Source organism: Meleagris gallopavo, chromosome 5 (assembly GCF_905368555.1).
Source record: "Meleagris gallopavo chromosome 5, MGAL_WU_HG_1.1, whole genome shotgun sequence".
Lineage (NCBI taxonomy): Eukaryota > Metazoa > Chordata > Aves > Galliformes > Phasianidae > Meleagris > Meleagris gallopavo.
In genome coordinates this window covers 38,886,398-38,905,654 of record NC_139408.1, presented here as the reverse complement: position 1 = coordinate 38,905,654, position 19,257 = coordinate 38,886,398, and the positions used below count along the sequence as shown (strand labels likewise).

Sequence of the window (19,257 nt, the reverse complement as noted above, 5' to 3'; positions counted from 1 at the left end):
AGTAAAGTACCTCCAGCACCTTTCTCAGCCAGATTACCTAGAAGAGTACAGTGAGGGAACACGGATGCAGGGAAATCTTACCCTATGTACAAGTGATTGGTCCTTCCTGCAACTTCCTCTTCAGTCATACAAAATTCCTACTGCACTCTTGATGTTCCTATAATCACCATAAATAATCACTTCAGGATAATGCTTCAGGAGAAAAAGTCACCCTACTAATTAAGCATTGACACTTCCAAGCAGAATTCATCTCTCCTTTTCCCCAAGACCTGGTTATGCACTTTAGAAGACACCTCTGAGAACAAACTGTACCAGCAGAAGAGAACAAGCCAGCAGTTTTCTCTTCCTCCCCCACAGAAGCAACAGCTGAAGTGGGGTCAGCCAAAAGAATTGCACCTTGTTTATTTTAGGGGAATAAATCCCACCCCCACTGAGAGACTACAGTTTGTTTTGGCCTGAAGCTCTTGGAAGTAGCTGACCCTTGCTGGAACCATCTTTTAGGTGGGAGTTTCCCCAGCAGTGGTCTGCTGATTTTCTTGGACATTGGGTGACTAAATGATTGGCATTCCCATAGTACAGGCTGGTGCAAGTACATGAAAGGATTGTGTAAAGAGAGGGATATGCAAGGGAGGAGAGGCATGGCTTTAAAAGGATTTTGGATCCCTTCAAAAATGGCAAGGGTTTGAAACATTTATTAGCAGATCAAAAGCAGAAAGAAAACAAGCAGCTGCTCAAACTAAAAACTGCACCGAGCTCATGCCCTCCGTGCATCCAGAAATGAGAAGTAAATCACATTGGGATCAACAATCCTCATTGATCAGTCTATTTCCAGACAGATCCCTCCCTCAGTCTGGCCACTAAACCTTTGAACTTAAGCCCATCTGAGGACACAAGTATGCGATGTTTTTTTTTAAGTTAGGTTTATTTAGCAATAGAAGTATGTACATGTAAGAGAATCCCCTGCAGCACGAGACATGCATGAAGCAGTGAGGGACTGAAAGTGGTGCTGCTCAATGGCTTTCCTCATCACCTGTCATCCCACTCTACCCAGCAGCAGGGCCAAGATTAGAAAGGAAGAGGTGAGAAATTTATCAGTCCACGTGGCAGAGTCTTCAGGCAGCTCTTTCCAACAACCATTATTAAAACAAGCGGGCACCATAGCCAAATGTCTGTTTAATGCCCTCAAAGTAGTAGCGCTGCCAGCCTTGCTTTGTTCTCTCCTCCTCACTGGCAGGAATTCCCTTGCCTTCCAAGCACACCTCTGTCTCACCACCTTTGTCAGTGAAATTCAAGGTAATTGTTGCAAAGTGCCCTAGAGGAAACAAAACAAACCTGTCAGCAGAGTGCAGTACAAGATGTAATGTCCCAAGGAGCTCCTTCTCTCACAGAGTACCACTTAAAAAGACTTTTCAGGATCCTTCCAAGAAGGATCTATTTATGACAGCTGCAGGCCTTCCTTACAAAGAGAGGTTGGAGACAGCTCTATTTTCATGGGGTTCAAAGCAGCCACAGCCAAGCAAGCTGAAGCTGCTACTTCATCGTTCCTAATCCCTAGCTGCTGCCTCGGTGGTAGCTCATGACTATGACTTGACTGTGTAGAATACGAGCCTGGCGAAGACATCCTGGTGACTCCCCAGAGTGAAGTGTGGCAAGCAGGGCTGGAATTCTTCAAACACAAGCTAGAGCTGTAATACCATAGACCAATTTGGACAACTTACCAGCTGGCCAAGACTTAAATCTCCATTTCATAACAAGTTGCTTCTCAGGGACCTTAAAAACAAAGAGAGACCACAAATAATTTTTTTTTTTTTTTTTTTTTTTTCCCCAAATTCTGCAGTCTAATTGAAAACAACCATAACCGTGCTTGACGTGAAGTCTTTAAAAGAGTCCCCTGAGAACACCACAGCCTGATTTTAAGTGGCCTTTTCTTTCCACTCATCTTCCAGGACGGTCAGCCAGGCTGAAGCAGATAAGGAACTTAGCCCCAGAAGAATGAAATGATAGGAGGAGTAAAGATGAAAAGGGTCAGTTACTAAAATTAACACCTCTCCCACCCTCAATAAATAATTAAAATCGCACACAGGACCGACGCAGGACTAGATAACAGCTTTTCTCCCCAGATCTAAGTCCTATACACAGACCCATGCTATAAAAAGCCCTTCAGTAGACACAGCAATTAATTACCGGATAACAGCTTGGGGATTTGTGATTAGCAAATTGAAGGACTATTGAAAAATTGCTTTTTCAAAAACAAAAAGGCTGCCCCAAAGCAAGACGCAGCTGCATTAATTAGTACTTACTAGGTCAACAAACTCTCCTGTGACACTGCCATCCAGCAACTGAAACTTGCCTCCTTTATCAGCCTCCAGGGCTGCATGTGCATGGGTGAAAGCTTGGACCATCTGAAAAGGATTCAGGAAGAGACCTGGGTTACTTGACATTATCTGCTTGCAAAATTGTTGCCTAATACCTCCCATCTAGCTACAAAACTTCTGGAAGAGGAGGGAAGAATAAGTTCTTCACCAAGGAAAGACAAAACACTGCCCTGGCCAGAAAAGCAAGGCTACAGCTGATATAGCAGCATTTTGCTTACCAAGAGAAAAGAACTCCTAGCTTTCACTGAGTGTTCTATGCACTTGTTCTCTAAACCACAATTTGATCGACTTTGTTGAGTTCCTTAGACAAACCTTTACTTTATTCTTAAAAGCAGGGGAACTGAAAAGTAAGATTCTGAATAATTACACAAAGCTACTAAGTATTTTACATAACAGTATGTAAAGGAGAACAATCTATTCCATCATTAGAGTGTGATAATATCTAAACTTAAAAGTAAAAAGCAAACAAAAAAATATATATATTCGAAAGTACGCAAATGTAAATCCCAAGAGATCTGATCACATACAGTAAGGGATACACCTACAGATAGGTGCTGACAGCAGTCTGGAACTGGCTTCTGGATGGCATTAATCCACTCTCGTCAACTGTGTGAAGAAATGCACACACGAGCTTTAAGCAACTCCTCTGCAGACCAGCTTTCTTATTCCATTCTCATGGTTTAGGAGTGTCCAACAAAATGCCTTAGAAAGCTTCTTAGGAACAAGTCCCTATGTGCAGCAAAGAACAGTTCTCAGAACAAGCCTGGAGTTACCTCTTGAGTAACGAACACTCGGTAGAGCTCCTCAGGAGATGTTAAGAATGTATCCTTCAAGTTGATCTTACACGTAGGGATCTTGACTCCTATGGACTTGGACTGTGCTGTGGCAGTACTGCTGCTAGCAGCCATCTAGCAAAACAACAAACAAAATTGGAACACACCCACATTTTTTTTCTCCAAAATCTCAACAAGCAGTCACGTATCCAAGAGAAAAAACAAAGGCCTTGGGAAAAGATGCAATACTTTGAGTACAAAAAGCAGCTTCGTTAATCTGCTTGAATGAAGAAATATCATGTGCCACAAATAGCAAAGGGCCTGTACCACAGACTGCTAGTTAGTAAGTACATATCCTATGAGTAGAAGCTGCTCTTGTAAGCCCCAGTATCCAATACACAGTGCACTCATCAGAGCTCCAAATGCACATTTGCAGTTTTATTTACCTTGCTGTCTTTTGCTTTAGGTGCCACCTGAGGTGCTGCTTCCGTATGTTCACCATTCACTGTAGGCAATATCATGCCCTGGGTGAATTCTGTAAAGACAGAAATGTGCTCATGAAACTAATAAAAGATCAAGCAAGCCTTTTATCTGTTCTCTGAAACACACAACTGAAAAGGCCTTCCTGGTTTCTGCCCTGCTTTTGCTAGCACCCACATCTTGAAACCAGTTAAAAGAAATAAAAATAAGTAAGAAGGAAACAGGTCTCACGTCGCACCCACTACTCCCTACCAAAGGTTAAAACAAAACCACAGTAACAGTTAGGAGCTTCCTTCCTATATCTAGTCCAAACATACACCATCTTACACTTGTTACTTTTGCATCACGGTTTGCCTTGCACTCATATGACTTTTTTCTCTCTCAGTCTTCAATACAAATAGCAACCAGATTTCAAGTACTTTTATCTTGATCTAAATCAATCATACTTTTCCATTCCTTTACAGACCTGACTGTCTGTCCCTTTCTCAGATCACTGTAGTACAGAATCAAGTTACTTCCAACTCCATCTTCAGTTTATCTTCTTAAGCAACAAGGTAACATATCCTGGAACCCAGGGGAGGTCCTACCAGTGCCCTGTCCAGCAGTACTTGCACAGCTCCACTAGAAGTTTCATGTTTGCTTTTTATATAGCTCTGTCACTTCTGCCTTTACCAATTATAGAACAGTTGGCTCACTCCTTCCTCTTCATCTGTTCACATTGGCAAAATTCCATCATACATCAGAACTTTATTAAAAACTGTATAATCTTACATGCTGCAGTTTTTATTTCCCACCAACTATTCTTTATTCCAGCCCACAAGATCATAAGAATCTTTTTGAACAGCATTCTCATCTTCTTCTATGTGACCTCACCTTCCAACTTGCACACAAACTTAACGCCCAAGGATACTGAAACGCGAGCCAAGAACAGGAACCAGCAGTGGTTTGAACTGAATTTGAATGACAGATGTCTGTGGCATAATACAGTAAAACAGATATAAAAGGAACTTTAAAATTTCCACCCCATACTAGAGTGCACAGCTGAACTCAACCAAAGCACACTGCTGGAATCAGTTTATATTCTAAAAAAAGGTTTTGTTCCAGATGTTAAGACAGCTCAGTCACTGACAACAGCAGAATCTGCAGAGCATTTTCAGGTTGTCAGTTGCTCTCACACCCAAATAACACTAGCTGCCTTTAGCAGTGTAGCAAAAGAGAAAAGGCCATCTTGAAGGAAGAGAGCAAGATGAAGGCCAGATTCTGCCACCTGTAGTAGGTGATACTCTACACTGGTGGGGTAACAAACACATCTCCCTGACTTCATTTTCCTCTATCACTGAGCTTCAGTACACAAAGGACAGCCATGAAACACTGTTAATTGTTAGATTACCACTGAAGATAGTATTTCTGGATTGTGCTACAGTGCCCAGAGATAGCACCAGTTCTTGCCAACTGCTAACCATTTCCAAGAGACAGAAAGATAACTGTTGTTGCACAGACAACTTCCTGAGTAGACAGGGTGAGGAACTGGTACTCTCTCCTCTCTTCACATTCAACACTAACCCACACAGGTCTTGTAACACCTCTTCTTCTCACATACCTGTTTTGAGAGTGCTAATGTAAGTTTTTATTGCATCTCTGATTTTTTTTGCACCTTCTTGCTTCATCAGGGTCTTCAAGTTAGTGTCAGGCTCATCTTTAGCAAGGCTGACAAGGATCTAAACAGGAAGGATAGGTGCTAGTTAACAAACTGATGCCCACACAACTCTTTTAGTGCTTGATACAACATCACAGAGGTACTTTAGCCATGCCTTCACATGCAGCAATACAGCTTTGAAGTCCTTCACTTCACCTACTGTCAGCCTACATTCACATGCATATCTACCTAAGAACTTTCATATCCTATGGATCTTGTACAACTAGAAGACTGAATTCATCAGACAGAGACTGCTGAAGTTACGTTGTATCTTTGATGTTCAGAGTTTCTACAGAAAAGAGATACTCGTGTTCTCTGGATTCCCCCTAAATCAGAGGGGCACCCAGCAGTACCGGCCTGCAGCTGGGCTTACCTCCACTTCATCAATGTCATTCTCATCTGAGAGATTAGGAATCTCCACGTAACCTTTGTATTTCACTCCTGTGGTCGAGGTGCCTGCAACGATAACGGTTTTCTTCAGATTAACATTTCCTACTCCACCCGTTCTACACACAGCCTCGTACGGTATCACAGCGCAGCACTTTGGAAGCACCCGTCATCTCACACTCGAACCGTCCTCAAAAAAACAGCAGCCGCCACCACTCACCCGTCCAGGCCAGCTTGATGGCCCACTCGTAGAAGAAGATGAGCTTTCCCTTGCGGTTGTTGATGGAGGCCTCCCCATCCAGCTTGCTCACTTCGGTCACCTCGCAGGCCCCCTCCTCGCCCTCCACCCTGACGGGCAGGAGGAGGGCCTTCAGCCGTTCCGTGGACCAGTTGGACGCGTCCCGCTCCGTCCTAAGAGAACAGCGGCCGTCGTGACGCCCCGTGCCGGGCCCCGACCGCCCCCCCCCCGGCCCTCCCAGCCCGCGGCCGTCCCGGCGCGGCCGCTCACCAGTGCCAGTTGTTGACGTTGGTGGCGTCCGCCCGCTGCTCCACGATCCAGCGCGGGTCGCCCTCCCCCCACTTGGCCATCGGGACCGCCGCCGCCGCTCCGACCGCTCGTGGAAACTGCTAGAACCGCCGGCCCCGCGCCACCTCCCGGCTTCCGGCACCGTCCCTTCCGGCGACTCCCCCGCTCCCCCGCCCAAGCCTTTCCGTTCCGCCGGGCGCTCCGGCCCGGACCCTCGGCTCTCGAAGCCGCTCCCGCGGCCGCCCCGAACCCCGCCGTCACGGCGCGGCTCCCAACAACGGCCCCGACCCCGCGCCGCCACGCAGTGCGAGCCGGGACTCGCAACCTGGCGCCCGGCGCCGCGCAGTGTACGCCGGGACTCGCAGTCCTACTGCGGCGCGGGAGAGGGCGGAAGGCGGCGGGCGGACTGCCCGTCCCGGCGTGCCCCGCGCGGCGGCCGCCCTTCCTCCGGTGCCGTGCCGCTGCAGTGCTGCTGCCTGGGGAGGGAGAGGAGCGCGGGAGGTGAGCGGCGGCGAGGGGCTGCGCTTGGCGGGGCAGGGCGGGACGGGAGCGGCGCTGAGGCCGCGTGGTGCCGTTGCAGATGAGCAGGGCGCGGGCGGACGAGGAGGAGTACTGGCACAGCTCCAAGTTCCGGGCCTTTACCTTCGACGATGAGGATGACGAGCTGTCCCAGGTGGGAGCCGAGCCCCCGCCCCGCCCCGCCCTGCGCTGTGGGGCTGCGGCCCCACGTTGGTGTGTGGGCAAACGATCTTCTTCCCGCAGCTGAAGGAATCTAAGCGGGCGGTGAACAGCCTTCGGGACATCGTTGACGATGACGATGATGACCTGGAGAAGGTCAGCTGGAGCGGGGAGCCCGTGGGAAGTAAGTGTGGGGTGCCGCGGGCTGGCCCTGGATCTGGCCAGCTGGCCTCTCCCGTCACGTACTGAGGCTGTCGCTCGTCGCCTCGCCCTGTCAGCCCCCCGAGGCCGAGCTGTGCGCTCCTGGTGTCCCCATGTGGGTCTGCCAAACCCAAGTAGTATAAAGAGATGGAGATCCTTCCTCCAGTTCTGACCTTTCCCTTTTCCCACCTGCAGTCTTTACCTATCATCTGTTTAGTTGTACCACCACATCCCCAAACTTGATTGTTCTGTAGCTGCACAAAAAGAGGTGACAAATGTGTCACAAGCAGAAAGAAGACAAATGCACTGTCAGCAGCATGTGTGCATTGACAGCTGTTTTGTCTGTGCAGGGAGGAACTTTATCTTAGCTTTTTAGTGCCCAGGAAGGTGTGCTGCACTGCTTCTGTAATTCAAGATAAGACAGAGGTTCTTTGTCTTGCTTTGTTCCTTTGGATTGTGCTTTACCTCTATACAATTACACACAAATGTTTGGTGGGACTTTTTTTTTTTTTTTTTCCCTCCGATATAAGCCATAATGAGTTGCACAACACTGCTGAATGCAACCATTTCTGGCTGGAGGGCAGTAGGCAACTGTTTAGTAAGTAGTATGACATGAGATTGAAATTCTTTGCTCGGAGTCTAGTTATGGTGATGTGCTAGTGCAGAGCTGACCAGGACACACTTGGTAATATTCATGCCACAAGATCTTTATTTACAGAGTGGTTTTCTCATTCCCTGTTCTAAATTACCTCTGTCTGTGCATAGGCATCTCCTGGTCAATCAAAGAGACAGCCTCCAGCAGCAGCTCCCTGGAGGGCCGAGACACCAGCCTACAGAAGGGCTCTTCCTCCTATGCAGCTCTTCCCAAGCAGGTTTCCTCCTATTCCCTGAGCAACTTGTTTAAAGGTGAGGTGCCACATATGGGTTTTCCCTCAGGAGTATCAAGGAGAAATTATGTTACCTTATGTAAATCATTTCAGTGTGTTACAAAACAAGGAAGCTCTAATTATTTTTCTCTATGGTAATGTTATCTGTCATTGGTCAGAAATTGGTGACTGTGCCTGTCTTATGCAGAGGTACCCAGCTCTTTCATTAAGGGACATGGATTTGAAGATTTTGGCTTCTGTGGAACCAAACTTAACAAGAATAGGAAGGTAGAGCATGGTTGACTACTGCAATCTGTTTTCATAATGGACAAGAGCAGGCTACAAAAGAACTTGCTTGATCCATGTAGGCCTCATTTGACCCTCAGCACTATAGAGAAGACGGCTTGATTATCCTTTATTTGGAGCTCAGCTGGCTGCTGTTGATTGGTTCAAAAGGCACCTGGTAGCAGCAGTGGTAGCGTAGCTGCTGGCTGGGGATTGTGCAACAGGTCACTGAGGGGAATTAAACAGCTTGCAAGAATTCAGCTCTGTTACCTCACAGAACAGCAAGCCAGCTTTTACTTTGTCACTTTCTGGTGTTTTTCTACTAACGTGTTTGATAATACTGTGAAAACTAAAGGCATCAAAAGTGCAGCCCTAGTGAACGAAACTACCAGTGTTGCAGTGGCCTAAGCAATAGTGCATGCTGGAGCCTCTGCTTTGCAGGTAGATGAGCAAATTAAGGCTCTCTAATCTCTCCTAGCTGTGGCAAAGAGGAAACAGATAGGGCTACGATGCAGTATGGTTTGTGATGCCACAGACTATGTCGAAGATCTAGACTGCAAAGCAGGTGAGCCCCAGCTATGCCAGTAGCATGAATCACTTTATGAGAATAGCTCGTGCTACAATGGCATAGTGACAGCTCACCAGCTTGCAGCCTGAACCTGCGTTCCCTCTGCAAGAGATGTGCCAGTGAAAAGTCTTTCATGACCTTTGTTTTGATTGCAGGACGAAACAGACTTCCAAGTTTGCCGTCCCTTTCAGACGGTAAGTTTTGAATCCCTGTCTCTGTTTGGGAGAGTGCAGGTTTACATAAACAAAGTATCTCCAACAAAGAGCAGTGTCATTTTCATAGCACTGCAGAAATCAGTTGTCTGAAAGTTGTTCAGTAAACCAGAGGAAGTGTCGGCATGATGGTCTGAAGAAATCTGATTATGTACTGACGACTTTTGGGTTTAGAGCAACTTTATACTGCTATTTGATGCTTGACTTTGGATCTTCTACCACAAAAGGCAGTTTTGGAAGTGGGTGTGAATCAGGGTTTTGGTATGTTACTCGGTTTTGTCCTGTTTTTTTCAGCCTTCGCAGACTCAGGAGTTAAAAACTATGCCCCAGAACTGCGCAGACCAAAAGCTGAATACAAGGTGAGCAGTTCTCTGACAGTGCTCTAAAGGTTCCATAAAAAGTGATTGATTGCTCTTTCAGACAGCAGAAGACAATGGAGGGATTAGAAAAGGGAGCCGTGAAATGTAGAGTCAACCTCATAGTAATTCAGGTGTTCTCTGTTTCTTCCCAGAAATAAGGAATTTTGTTGGGGGATATTAGTTATTCCTTCTTGTCCAGCAGTCTCTGTGAAACAATTACCTCTTTAATTCTGGATCTGATGAATTGGCATCACTTAGGCTTTTTAAGTGAAACCTTAAGGTTTCTAAACCTCATTCATGAATCACTGTAATGCCCCAGCCTGATCAGGGAGAAGAGAGGTGAGGTACCAGTTGTCAGGAATGTTCTTCTCCCAAAGAGGCAGTGTTAGGTGTTGCAGAATCTAGGGGATTTGGAGACAGGGTGAACTCCTCCTGTCCCAACCTAGTAGATGTGAAATTGTAATTCCATGTCCCCAGGTTCAATCAGTAACAAAGCTGAGCACATGTTCCCGACAGATATAGGCAAGCATGCTAGTAGCACAGCTAGCCACACATATTAACACAAGCCCCAGGCAGGATTGAATTTCACTAGTGGAACATAAAAGTACTCTGTGGGTGCTTCCAGTAGCTGTTCTGAGCCCTTGATGCTCAGAATATCTCAGAGTTGTGTGCAGTGGTCCCCTAATGTGGGAAGGGACTGCATCTACCTTCTTTTTCTATGTATCTGATCTTAAGTAAGCTTTTGATTGATTCAAATTCAAATTTGTTCTGGTTGCTTCCTTTCTCTATCTCTTTTGAGGCAGAAGACTGCATTAGAGTCACTGGCTCACAAAATCGTAGGTGCATTCTTAAAATTATGAGTTCTGAGGAGGGGCTCATACCACCTTTTATGTGATGCTTCCAGATTGTAGTGTCTGTAAGCTCAAGGGGAGGAGTTTTGGGCAGTGCAGCACCTGTAGCATATTACGAGAAGATAGTTGAACTGCACTTATTAGTCCTGTGCGAATCTCCAGGCACTTGCCCAAAGCTGTTGGGTTTTCCACACTGCTGTCAAAGGCCCTCCAGAAGTCTGAACTGTAGTAAAGAGGTGATTCCTTTAGCCTTAGTTCTGGATTTCTTAGTTTTGTATGTATTTTGTTTGTCCTTCTGCAAGTAACACTGGAGCTTTTATTTGCAGGCAAGACAACCTTTTGAAATGCACTTCTTGTAAAGGTGTGATGATGGCCCTTTTACCAAAGTAATAGAAAGATTTTCCGTTAACCTCTGAGCCTTCACCTTTCTTCCCAGTCAGCATATAGACTCTGAATGCCCAGCATCTACATCAGGAGACTGAGGACATGTACTACTAATCATCGTAGAGCATCTGAATGACTGAGAAGTTACACCTGGGTCATCACTAATCCATCAGGAAAGGAAACTGCCTTAGGAAATGCTTGTCTAAATTGGCCCCTTGAGCTCTTTGTTTCTCTATGGCAGGATTACAGCAATGACTGGAGCCCCAGAGATACAGTCCGGCGAATGCAGAGGGGCAAGGTAAGGGCATTCCTCTTCCATCTGCTTGCTAGGGAGAGTGACTGCTCCCAAACTGCTTTACACTCCCCCATGCATCTGGCTGTTCCAGAAGGAGGAAGGGGATCCGTGTTGCTTGCAGCATCTGTCCGGAATGGTGCCTGTCTGTTGCTTTGCCAAGTGGCAATGCAGAGATCAGTTCAGGAGAACTGCAGGGTTTTGTTGGGCTGTTACTTCAGTCCTTCGGTATTCCCCATCCCTTCAGTAGTCTCTGACAGAAAGTGTCTGTACTTCTATGCCTCCCTCTACCTTTTCCATTCCTTGGGGCTGAGTTTTTGGAAAAGATTCAAGATAATGAAGAAAATAGGAGCAATATTGATTACACTAGAGCTGGAATGTTGGTCTTGACTGCCTCAGTTTGCAGTGAGCCCACAGGAGCTGTGTGCAGGGATTGTCTTTAAAGTGCTTTTGAAGTTACCTGTTCTTAATGTGGTTTTGCTTTGCATATGTCTCCTCAAAGGGGACAGATGGACAAAAGGCTGACAGAGGCCACTGTTGCAGAATAAGAAGGAAGAGATGTGCAACTCTATTTTTCTGTTTTCTTCCATGGAAAGGTTCCTTCAGAGTTTCCTCCTCCTGACAGAGGTGGTGGCTTATAGCATGCAGAGAAGTTTTGCTTGTTTCAAGTGTGCTTGTGCTGAATGCACAGCGTCTGCTGTTCTAACCCAGGCAGTAATAAGAGCTAACTGTATGCTCCCAGCTGACAGATTGTCAGGGATCACACAGCACAGAGTTTCAGCAAAATGAATAGTTCTGTGGTGGTTGGTGGAGCAGTTATTTGTGTTGCTGAAGGGCTCATTTGGGAAGAACAGGTAACATCTTTGGACTTAGTTCAGCCTGGAGACTTGCTAGTGTCCTGTATAGCTACTTAAATCTCTTTTTATCTCCAGGTCTGTTCTCTAGAGAGGTTTCGCTCCCTGCAGGACAAGCTGATGCTCTTGGATGAAGCTGTGGCGGGACATGATGGAAATGTCATCACAGCTGTGAGTCCTACTGGGTCCATATAGGGCTGAAACTTCCTGGATGACCACACAGAGGGTGCTTGTGTGAATACAGTCACTTGGCAACCTAATCTTGCTAGGTTGGGGTTAGAAGTTACTGAAAATTGTCAAAGCCTATGGCTGAAAAGTTGTGTATTGCTGCTGGCTTTCCTGCCAGTCTGCAGACTGTATGTTGACCGCTAACAACTGGGTAAGCCAGAAATTGTTCTTTGCAGCAATTTCTTGAAGGCCGAGGTTTAATCTGCTTACTGCAGCACAGAAGATTTGAGGGGCCTCTCCAGTTTTTCTAGTTTCCAGAGAATCAGGCAGCAGTTGCAGTGTCAGAGCTTCCCCGATCCAGGTCTTCTAAGTCCTTGGCTCCTTCAGGGAAAGGTTTTTCTTTATAAATCTCTATCTCACTTAGCTAAGCTCCAGAGGAATTGGCAACTGTGGCCCTGACTCGCTGCTTCTCCTGTGTCTATGGGTAGCAGAATTCACTTGAGTGCTGTAAGAGCTGTGCCTTCAGAGACCCTTTGCTGTGCCTTCAGAGACCCTTTGCATAAGCTTCCCTGCGTCTTGGCCAAGCTTGACAGTTTGTTATCTGTCTTAATTCTGGTGAAAACTCTTATGTTCAGCTGAGAGCTGCCTCTCTGTGCTCACAGGTCCTGATATTCCTGAAACGGACGCTAAGGAGAGGTAAGTGTGACCGGGGTCACGGTTTCTATTGCATGTTTCTGTTAAGGATGAAGGGGCCAGTTCTTCTACTGGGTGCAAGTCACAGAGCCAGCAGCTGAAGTATCACTGCTTTGCTGAGCATTAAATATTTTTGTGGTGAGTGTGATGTGGGAGGGGGTTGGTGATGCATTTGAAGAGTCCCAAAGAGGAACTTTGAGCACTGGTCAGTGGTGGTGGTGATAGGGTAAATGAAAATTAATTTGTAGGGGTAGTACTCTGCTATGAATCCACTTTGCAGCCTAGCGAACAGTTTTACAGTTTTCTCCTGTGCTCTAGCCTCCAGGCATGTGCTTTGAGTTGGGTTAATACTGCTGAATCATACAAAAGACTTGCAGTTCCATGCACTACACTTCGCCCCATCAGTCTTGGTCGTGTTAACTTGCTTTACCCCCATATGTGTGTCCCTCTTTCCTGCAGAGGTCTTGTTTCGAGAGCTGGAGGTGCGGCAGGTGGCCTTGTGTCATCTCATCCATTTCCTCAAAGAAACGGGTGAGCAGAAGCTGCTTCTGGATCTGCTCAGGTGAGGGCTTGCCCAGCCATGTGGCAGGGCTGAGCACCCTGCTAGGAACCTGCTTCCAAGTTAATGCTTGCTTGTTCTGTTTTGCAGGTTCCTAGACAGGACTGAGGAAGTTGCTGTGAGTATTCCCTGGAGCAGAAGCTCCGTCTCCTTGGCAAGGGAGTGCAGAGCATGGGAAGGGCAGGAAGAGGCTGGCTGTGGGGTATCTGGCTTTTTAGATGACAGCTTTGCATTCCTATTTTGCTCCCTGAGGTCCTGTATGTCCCAAGTCCATAAGAACAGGCTGCTTTTTTTTTCTGTCTCTCTCCAGCTCTCACAGTACCGGGAGCATTTGAACATCCAGGATGTAGAAAAGAAGAGAGAATTTCTGAAAGGCTGCATTGGGTAAGAAAAGATGCAAGAGAATGGACTAGATGTGGGTGCTTCCCAAAAGCTGGTAATAAGGACAATTAGACCCTTGTCCTAGCAGTGCACTTATGTAGTTCCAGAGCTGATACTGGTTTTACCTCAGTGGCAGTGCAGTATTGTGGACATAATGTAGACCAGAGAGGAAGAATTAGTGATCGCTAGTTTAGCATCCTTTGCTGCTTACTTGGGGCCAGAAATGCTTCAGAGACATTCTGAAAGGTGCAAAGGGTAAAAGCTTGGGTGCCTGAGCACTTAAGGAAATTGGTAGGGGCATGGTAGGGGTGACCGGCAGGGACAGGGAGGTGATTGTCCCTCTCTACTCTGCTCTTGTGAAGCCCCATCTGTAGTACTTTGTCCAGGTCTGGAGCCCCCAATACCAGAAAGACAGAGAGCTGTTGGAGAGGGTCCAGAAGAGAGCCACAAAGATGATCAGGGGACTGGAGCACCTCCCCTATGAAGACAGGCTGAGAGAGATGGGCTTGTTCAGCCTGGAGAAAAGAAGGCTGCAGGGTGACCTCATTGCAGCTTTTCAATATCTAAAGGGAGCCTACGAACAGGAGGGGAATCATCTCTTTGAAAGGGTAGATAACTGCAGGACAAGGGGAAATGGTTTGAAGTCGAGGGAGGGAAGATTGAGGTTGTATGTCAGGGGGAAGCTCTTTACATAGAGAATGGTGAGGTGCTGGAACAGGCTGCCCAGAGAGACTGTGGATGCCCCGTACCTGGGCGTGTTCAAGGTTGGATGGGGCCCTGGGCAGCCTGGTCTAGTATTAAATGGGGAGGTTGGTGGCCCTGCATGTGGCTGGGGGGTTGGAGATTCATGATCTTTGAGGTCCCTTCCAACCCTGGCCATTCTCTGATTCTTCCCAAGCATACTGGATTAAGAGCTTCTGACAGTGTTTTCTTCCTGCATGTATGGCCAGGCTGCCATTTTCAGCTGAGGATATCTCCCACATCCAAGACCATTATACCCTGCTGGAGAGACAGATAATCATTGAGGTATGAAACCTTTAATTTGCTGGTCAGAAGGTGACTAACTATGAGAACCCTATCTGTCCCTAGCTCATACCACGCTGGATCTAAACAGCCCGTCTGGCTAGTTTGACTGCTAACCACACTGCTGTTCCAGGCCCACGTGGGAAGTACCAGACCTCAGATTTGAGGGCGCATTGAGGCTGTGCTGGTGCTGTCCTTTCACGACACTCTACTCAGGTGTATACTCAGTAACTACGTCAGACAGCTGCCCTGACTCATGTTCACATCTTTTTGTTTCCTCAGGCCAACGATCGACACTTGGCGATGGCTGGGCAGTCAGAGATATTTCGGAAATACCCTCGCAAGGCCTCAATTCTCAACATGCCACTAGTGACCACTCTCTTCTATTCCTGTTTTTACCACTACACAGAGGCTGAGGTGAGGATAATGTAGAAGGCAACGGTTATGTCTCATCCCGTAGCCCTCAATATGTGGAGTAGTTAAGTTGGGCATATTAAGGAAAGAATGAGAGGGAGGTCATATTTCATCTATAAGAGAGACTGAGAGGAATTTATCTCTCCTTGGCCTTCCAGGGCCAGTTTGGAGATTTCTTCCTTAAGACAGGACGTTCAACCTGGAAGTGGCATGTCAGGGAGTTGCCTCCTGAAAGAAATCACTGGCTTGTGTTGCAGCTTCCAAGCAGACAGAATTAGCCCTCAATTATATAAGGCTATTGGTCTCTGGAGTGCTGAAAGTGCACCAGCTTCAGGGAATGGGGTGGGTTAGTTGCTTTCTTCTGTCAATTCTTTGCTCCTTTGTCACTTTCATGAGCAAAGAGCCTAAAGACTTCAATAGCAAGGACATTCATCATGTGCAAAGCAGTATAAGTGAAGGTGTCTGAACCTCTTCCTTGGTGTCCTCTGCTTAGTTTGCAATGACTGTTTGCTTTCTCTAGGGAACATTCAGCAGCCCAACCAATCTGAAGAAGACATTTAAGGTATGTGCGCTTCTGGCTGGTGTGGCAGCACCAGCTGAAAATGTAGGCAGCCAAACTGTGTTTAGCAAGGGGACTGGCTTGGAGCTTGAGGGTGTCTGTGCTGGGGCAACGTAGGGAACACTGCATTCTTCTTGAGTAGAGCCATTTCAGAAGCTCAGAAAGGTACACTGAAAACAGTGGCCAAGTAGCTGCAACATCACCTGTAAATCCCTACCTCTGGCTCAGTGGCCATGACCTCAGGCAGTATCTCACCTCCTTGTCTGGCTGTTGTGAGTTTTGACAAGATAGAGGCAGATACCATTCTCCTCCGTGTCACACAGTCCTGCTAAGCTGTGCTAGTGCTCTGAGTGCAGCTCTCTGTCTTGCAGATTCCTGATAAGCAGTATGTGCTGACTGCCCTGGCTGCCCGTGCCAAGCTACGAGCCTGGGAGGATGTGGATGCACTCTTAACCACCAAGGTGAGATGGGGAAAGCCTTACTGGGGACTCAGTTCCAAGTACTGATATCTAGTACTGACAGCTGGCTTGTTCTGGGTTGCCAAACAGACTCGTTTATTTCAGCAGGGCCCAGCATCTCTGGAGCAGGGTGTTACATGTTCCTCTTTTCCCTGAGCTCTGCTGGGCCTGAATTGGCTGCAGCTACTGGGCCAGAGAAGGGGGCTGCTTTCATGCACTGTAACCAGATGGTTTGCAGCCAGCTTTAGCTTAGCCACTGAATAAAGGGCTCTGCCAGTGGTACATGTGGTGGCTGGCACGAGGAGAGATGTTATTTCTCCCTTCACTGGGGAAAAACTGCTCTTGCTTTCAGATTCAATCTGTGGCAGCCATGTTCTTTGACTTCAGCCTCCTCTGGCAATGTCTGGAAGGATTGACCTTTAGGATTAATACAGGGTTTGGCTGTTATTTCAGAACTGGCTGGGCTACACCAAGAAGAAAGCACCTATTGGTTTCCACCGGGTGGTAGAGATCTTGCAGAGGAACAGTGCACCTGTCCAGGTGAGCAAAGAGCTGCTGCTTGTGTCCTCCTGCTCTTCATTGAGGTTTGGAACATGACTGATGCCCCAGGTCACCTGCCTGCAGAGCACGCTTTCCACAGTGTATTTTCAGCTACTTTTGCTACATTAACTTTCCTTATGTTTCATCTATCAGGATGCTAAACTGATCCATAGGGATGAGACAGTGCAGGACTTGGGACTTTCTGAGGACAGCTTTACTTTTTTGGGGTTCTTAGCAGACTTGTACTGGTCACTTGTTGCTCTAGGATGGAAAGGGCCAAGTCTGTGTAACCAGTGCCTTTGAAAGATTTTGTGATTGGTGTGGAAGAATGAGGCAGGAAGTACCTGCAAAAGGGAACTGACTGTCTTCTTTCCCTTGCAGGTGCTGCAGGAATATGTGCGCTTAGTAGAGGATGTGGAAACACGGTTGAACCTTGCCACCAAATACAAGTGCCATGATGTTGTGATTGATGTAAGTCTTTCTTGTATGTGTGAAGAGGGGGGACAAAAGCCTGCTTTTTTTCCCTAACTTTCCCATGTCACTCTACTGTCATGCACCTTGCGGAGTTTTCTTATTCCTGTGGCTTGGGAGCAGCATATTGTTCTTAGTGAGAGCCAAGTGAGCCAGGAGCATGATTCCTAGAGTATGTGCTGTGCCCAAGCCTGTCTGCTTGTGCAAATAGACTGTGCAGACCTAAGCTACTGATTGGAACTTGAGGGGAGGTTGAGACTTGACACCTACTCGTCTGCAAGGCACCATCTACCTGTGAAGTGTCCTCATCACTCAGATAGATGCTGGTTTTGTTGTTTGTCTAGACGTACAGGGATCTAAAGGATCGCATCCAGTTGATGGCATATAAATGCAAGGTGGAGCGGGGCTCTGCAGAAGAAGAGAAGATAAACAGCCTACTCAGTAACATGGTAAGAAGCACTTTTTCTAGAAAATTTTTGAAGACAGCCATAGGCTAGGTGTGCAGTAAGGGCATGACTCATACATCCTTTTCTCTCTGCTGGGAAGTTAATGTTATGTTTGGGGTTACACTCAGAGTAAGATTGGAGGGTGACGCTGATAGAAGTAGCAGCTTTTTGCCGTGGTTACCCTTTTCATAGTCTGGGCCTTGCTAACTTGGCCCAGGGGAACTGTGGTCAGCCAGATGTTAGTCATGCTTTGTTCTCTCTTTTAGCAAATCCGATGGAAGAACTGAGCACCAGTGAAGTTAACCTGCTTGGACGTTGCCTTGCCAGTACAAAAGGAGACTGTAAAAGCTGTCCAGCGCCAACAGAGCAGCTCTGTTACTACTCATTGCATGATCGGTGTTTGTCAGTGACACTGGGTGCTCACGGGACAGAGGCATTCAGGCTGGTTGAAGACAACTGCTCTGATGCAGCCAGTGAAACCATGGTACTGATGCACGAGGGTTGATTCTTTTTGGAGTCTGATTCTCTTTGACCTGGTTGCAGGACAGTCATGGCTTTTGTTTACAGAGGGAAGTTGCTGGACCAGGCAAAGTTATGTTTGTTTATTGTGGTGTCTGGACTCATTCTAGCAAGAGGAACAGGTCAGTCACTCGTGGGTCTCCAGTAGACAATGCTGACCGACTGGTCCCTGTAAGATTCAGGCTGGCTTGAGCATCACCAGTCGTGGCTGTGGAGAACAAGGCCTACTGGACTGTGTTCTTCCTGCATCAGAGTGTGAAGGGTGAAAGGGTCAGCTGCACCTTGAAGTCTTTCTTGGTTTGTTGTGGCTCACACCAGGAAAGGGGTGTTTTATGAACTCCTGCAGAGAGCCAGGGCAGCAGCCTCTGCCTGTATCCCTATGCTGGCACTTGGCAGCTCTCGGCAGATCCCTTCATCAGGGAAGAGTGGGCATGACGTGTGGAGCTGGTCAGAGCTGTGCTACATTGGATGGAGAGTAAGAAGGGACCACTCTCACTTAGCTTGAACCTGATGATCCCAGGAAGGATTGAATTGCACTTTCTCAGAAACACAATTCCTCAGGCAACTGCTGGCTTCATCCTTCCAGACCTCTCTTCAGTTTCTAAAATAAAGCTGTCTCTTTCTCCTCAGGCTGTTTATTTCCTTTCCATATTATGCACTTTGCTGCTCTGTGCTCATCCTGAGCAATTTATCACACCTTCCTCAAAGTGAGTATGCAGGGTGTTTTCTCATGTCCTGAAATTCACAGTAACATCGTGAAGAAGCCTTGCTTGCAGCAGAACCGTATTTCACACCTTCCATGCCATCAGTACAGATTAACTCATTTCGGTGTTTCAAGACCTTTTGCTGCCATGGAGGTGCTTGTACAGAGCTGAAGGCTGCATACAGCCATGTATGAATCTGAGGGCAAGTTTGGGCTCCAGCATCCTGCTGCACTGTGCACCAAGTGCAGTCTCAGTTACAGTGATCACTCTTGTTAGGTATTTTTTCCCGTTTTTTGTTTGTTTGTTTGTTTTGTTTGTTTTGTTTTTTCCCCACAGAATCATAGACATGTTGTCCACTCCCCCTGCTCAGCATGGTCATGTGAAGCAGTAGACCAGGACTGTCTCCAGATAGGTTTTCAGTATCTCACAGTTGGGGATACTGGCTCCTCAGCCTGATTAATTCTGTTCCTCTATTTGACCATCCTCACTGTTAAAACAATAAATTAAAAAGTATTGTGCTTGTATAGAATCTCAC

The 19,257-nt window shown here is 47.0% G+C and overlaps 2 protein-coding genes across 2 annotated transcripts; one reads left to right on the top strand and one right to left on the bottom strand.

The window, feature by feature from the left end:
- Positions 1-674: 674 nt before the first annotated feature.
- AHSA1 (activator of HSP90 ATPase activity 1) lies at positions 675-6,450 on the bottom strand. Its single transcript, XM_085225399.1, has 9 exons — positions 6,220-6,450; positions 5,932-6,122; positions 5,698-5,780; positions 5,229-5,346; positions 3,595-3,683; positions 3,149-3,283; positions 2,301-2,402; positions 1,719-1,770; positions 675-1,312 (listed from the first exon to the last, which is right to left on the bottom strand). The coding sequence occupies exons 1-9, from the start codon at positions 6,297-6,299 to the stop codon at positions 1,140-1,142; spliced, it is 1,023 nt and encodes a 340-aa protein (XP_085081525.1). The 5' UTR covers positions 6,300-6,450; the 3' UTR covers positions 675-1,139.
- Positions 6,451-6,596: 146 nt separating this feature from the next.
- Positions 6,597-19,251, top strand: VIPAS39 (VPS33B interacting protein, apical-basolateral polarity regulator, spe-39 homolog). The gene is made up of 20 exons (XM_085225398.1): positions 6,597-6,738; positions 6,818-6,910; positions 7,000-7,099; positions 7,882-8,022; positions 8,991-9,029; positions 9,342-9,406; positions 10,883-10,939; positions 11,866-11,958; positions 12,618-12,651; positions 13,108-13,210; positions 13,298-13,325; positions 13,518-13,591; positions 14,539-14,614; positions 14,894-15,028; positions 15,546-15,587; positions 15,956-16,045; positions 16,496-16,582; positions 16,964-17,053; positions 17,398-17,502; positions 17,766-19,251. Exons 2-20 carry the CDS (start codon positions 6,818-6,820, stop codon positions 17,784-17,786), a joined length of 1,473 nt encoding a protein of 490 aa, XP_085081524.1. The 5' UTR covers positions 6,597-6,738; the 3' UTR covers positions 17,787-19,251.
- The last annotated feature ends 6 nt before the right edge of the window (positions 19,252-19,257 follow it).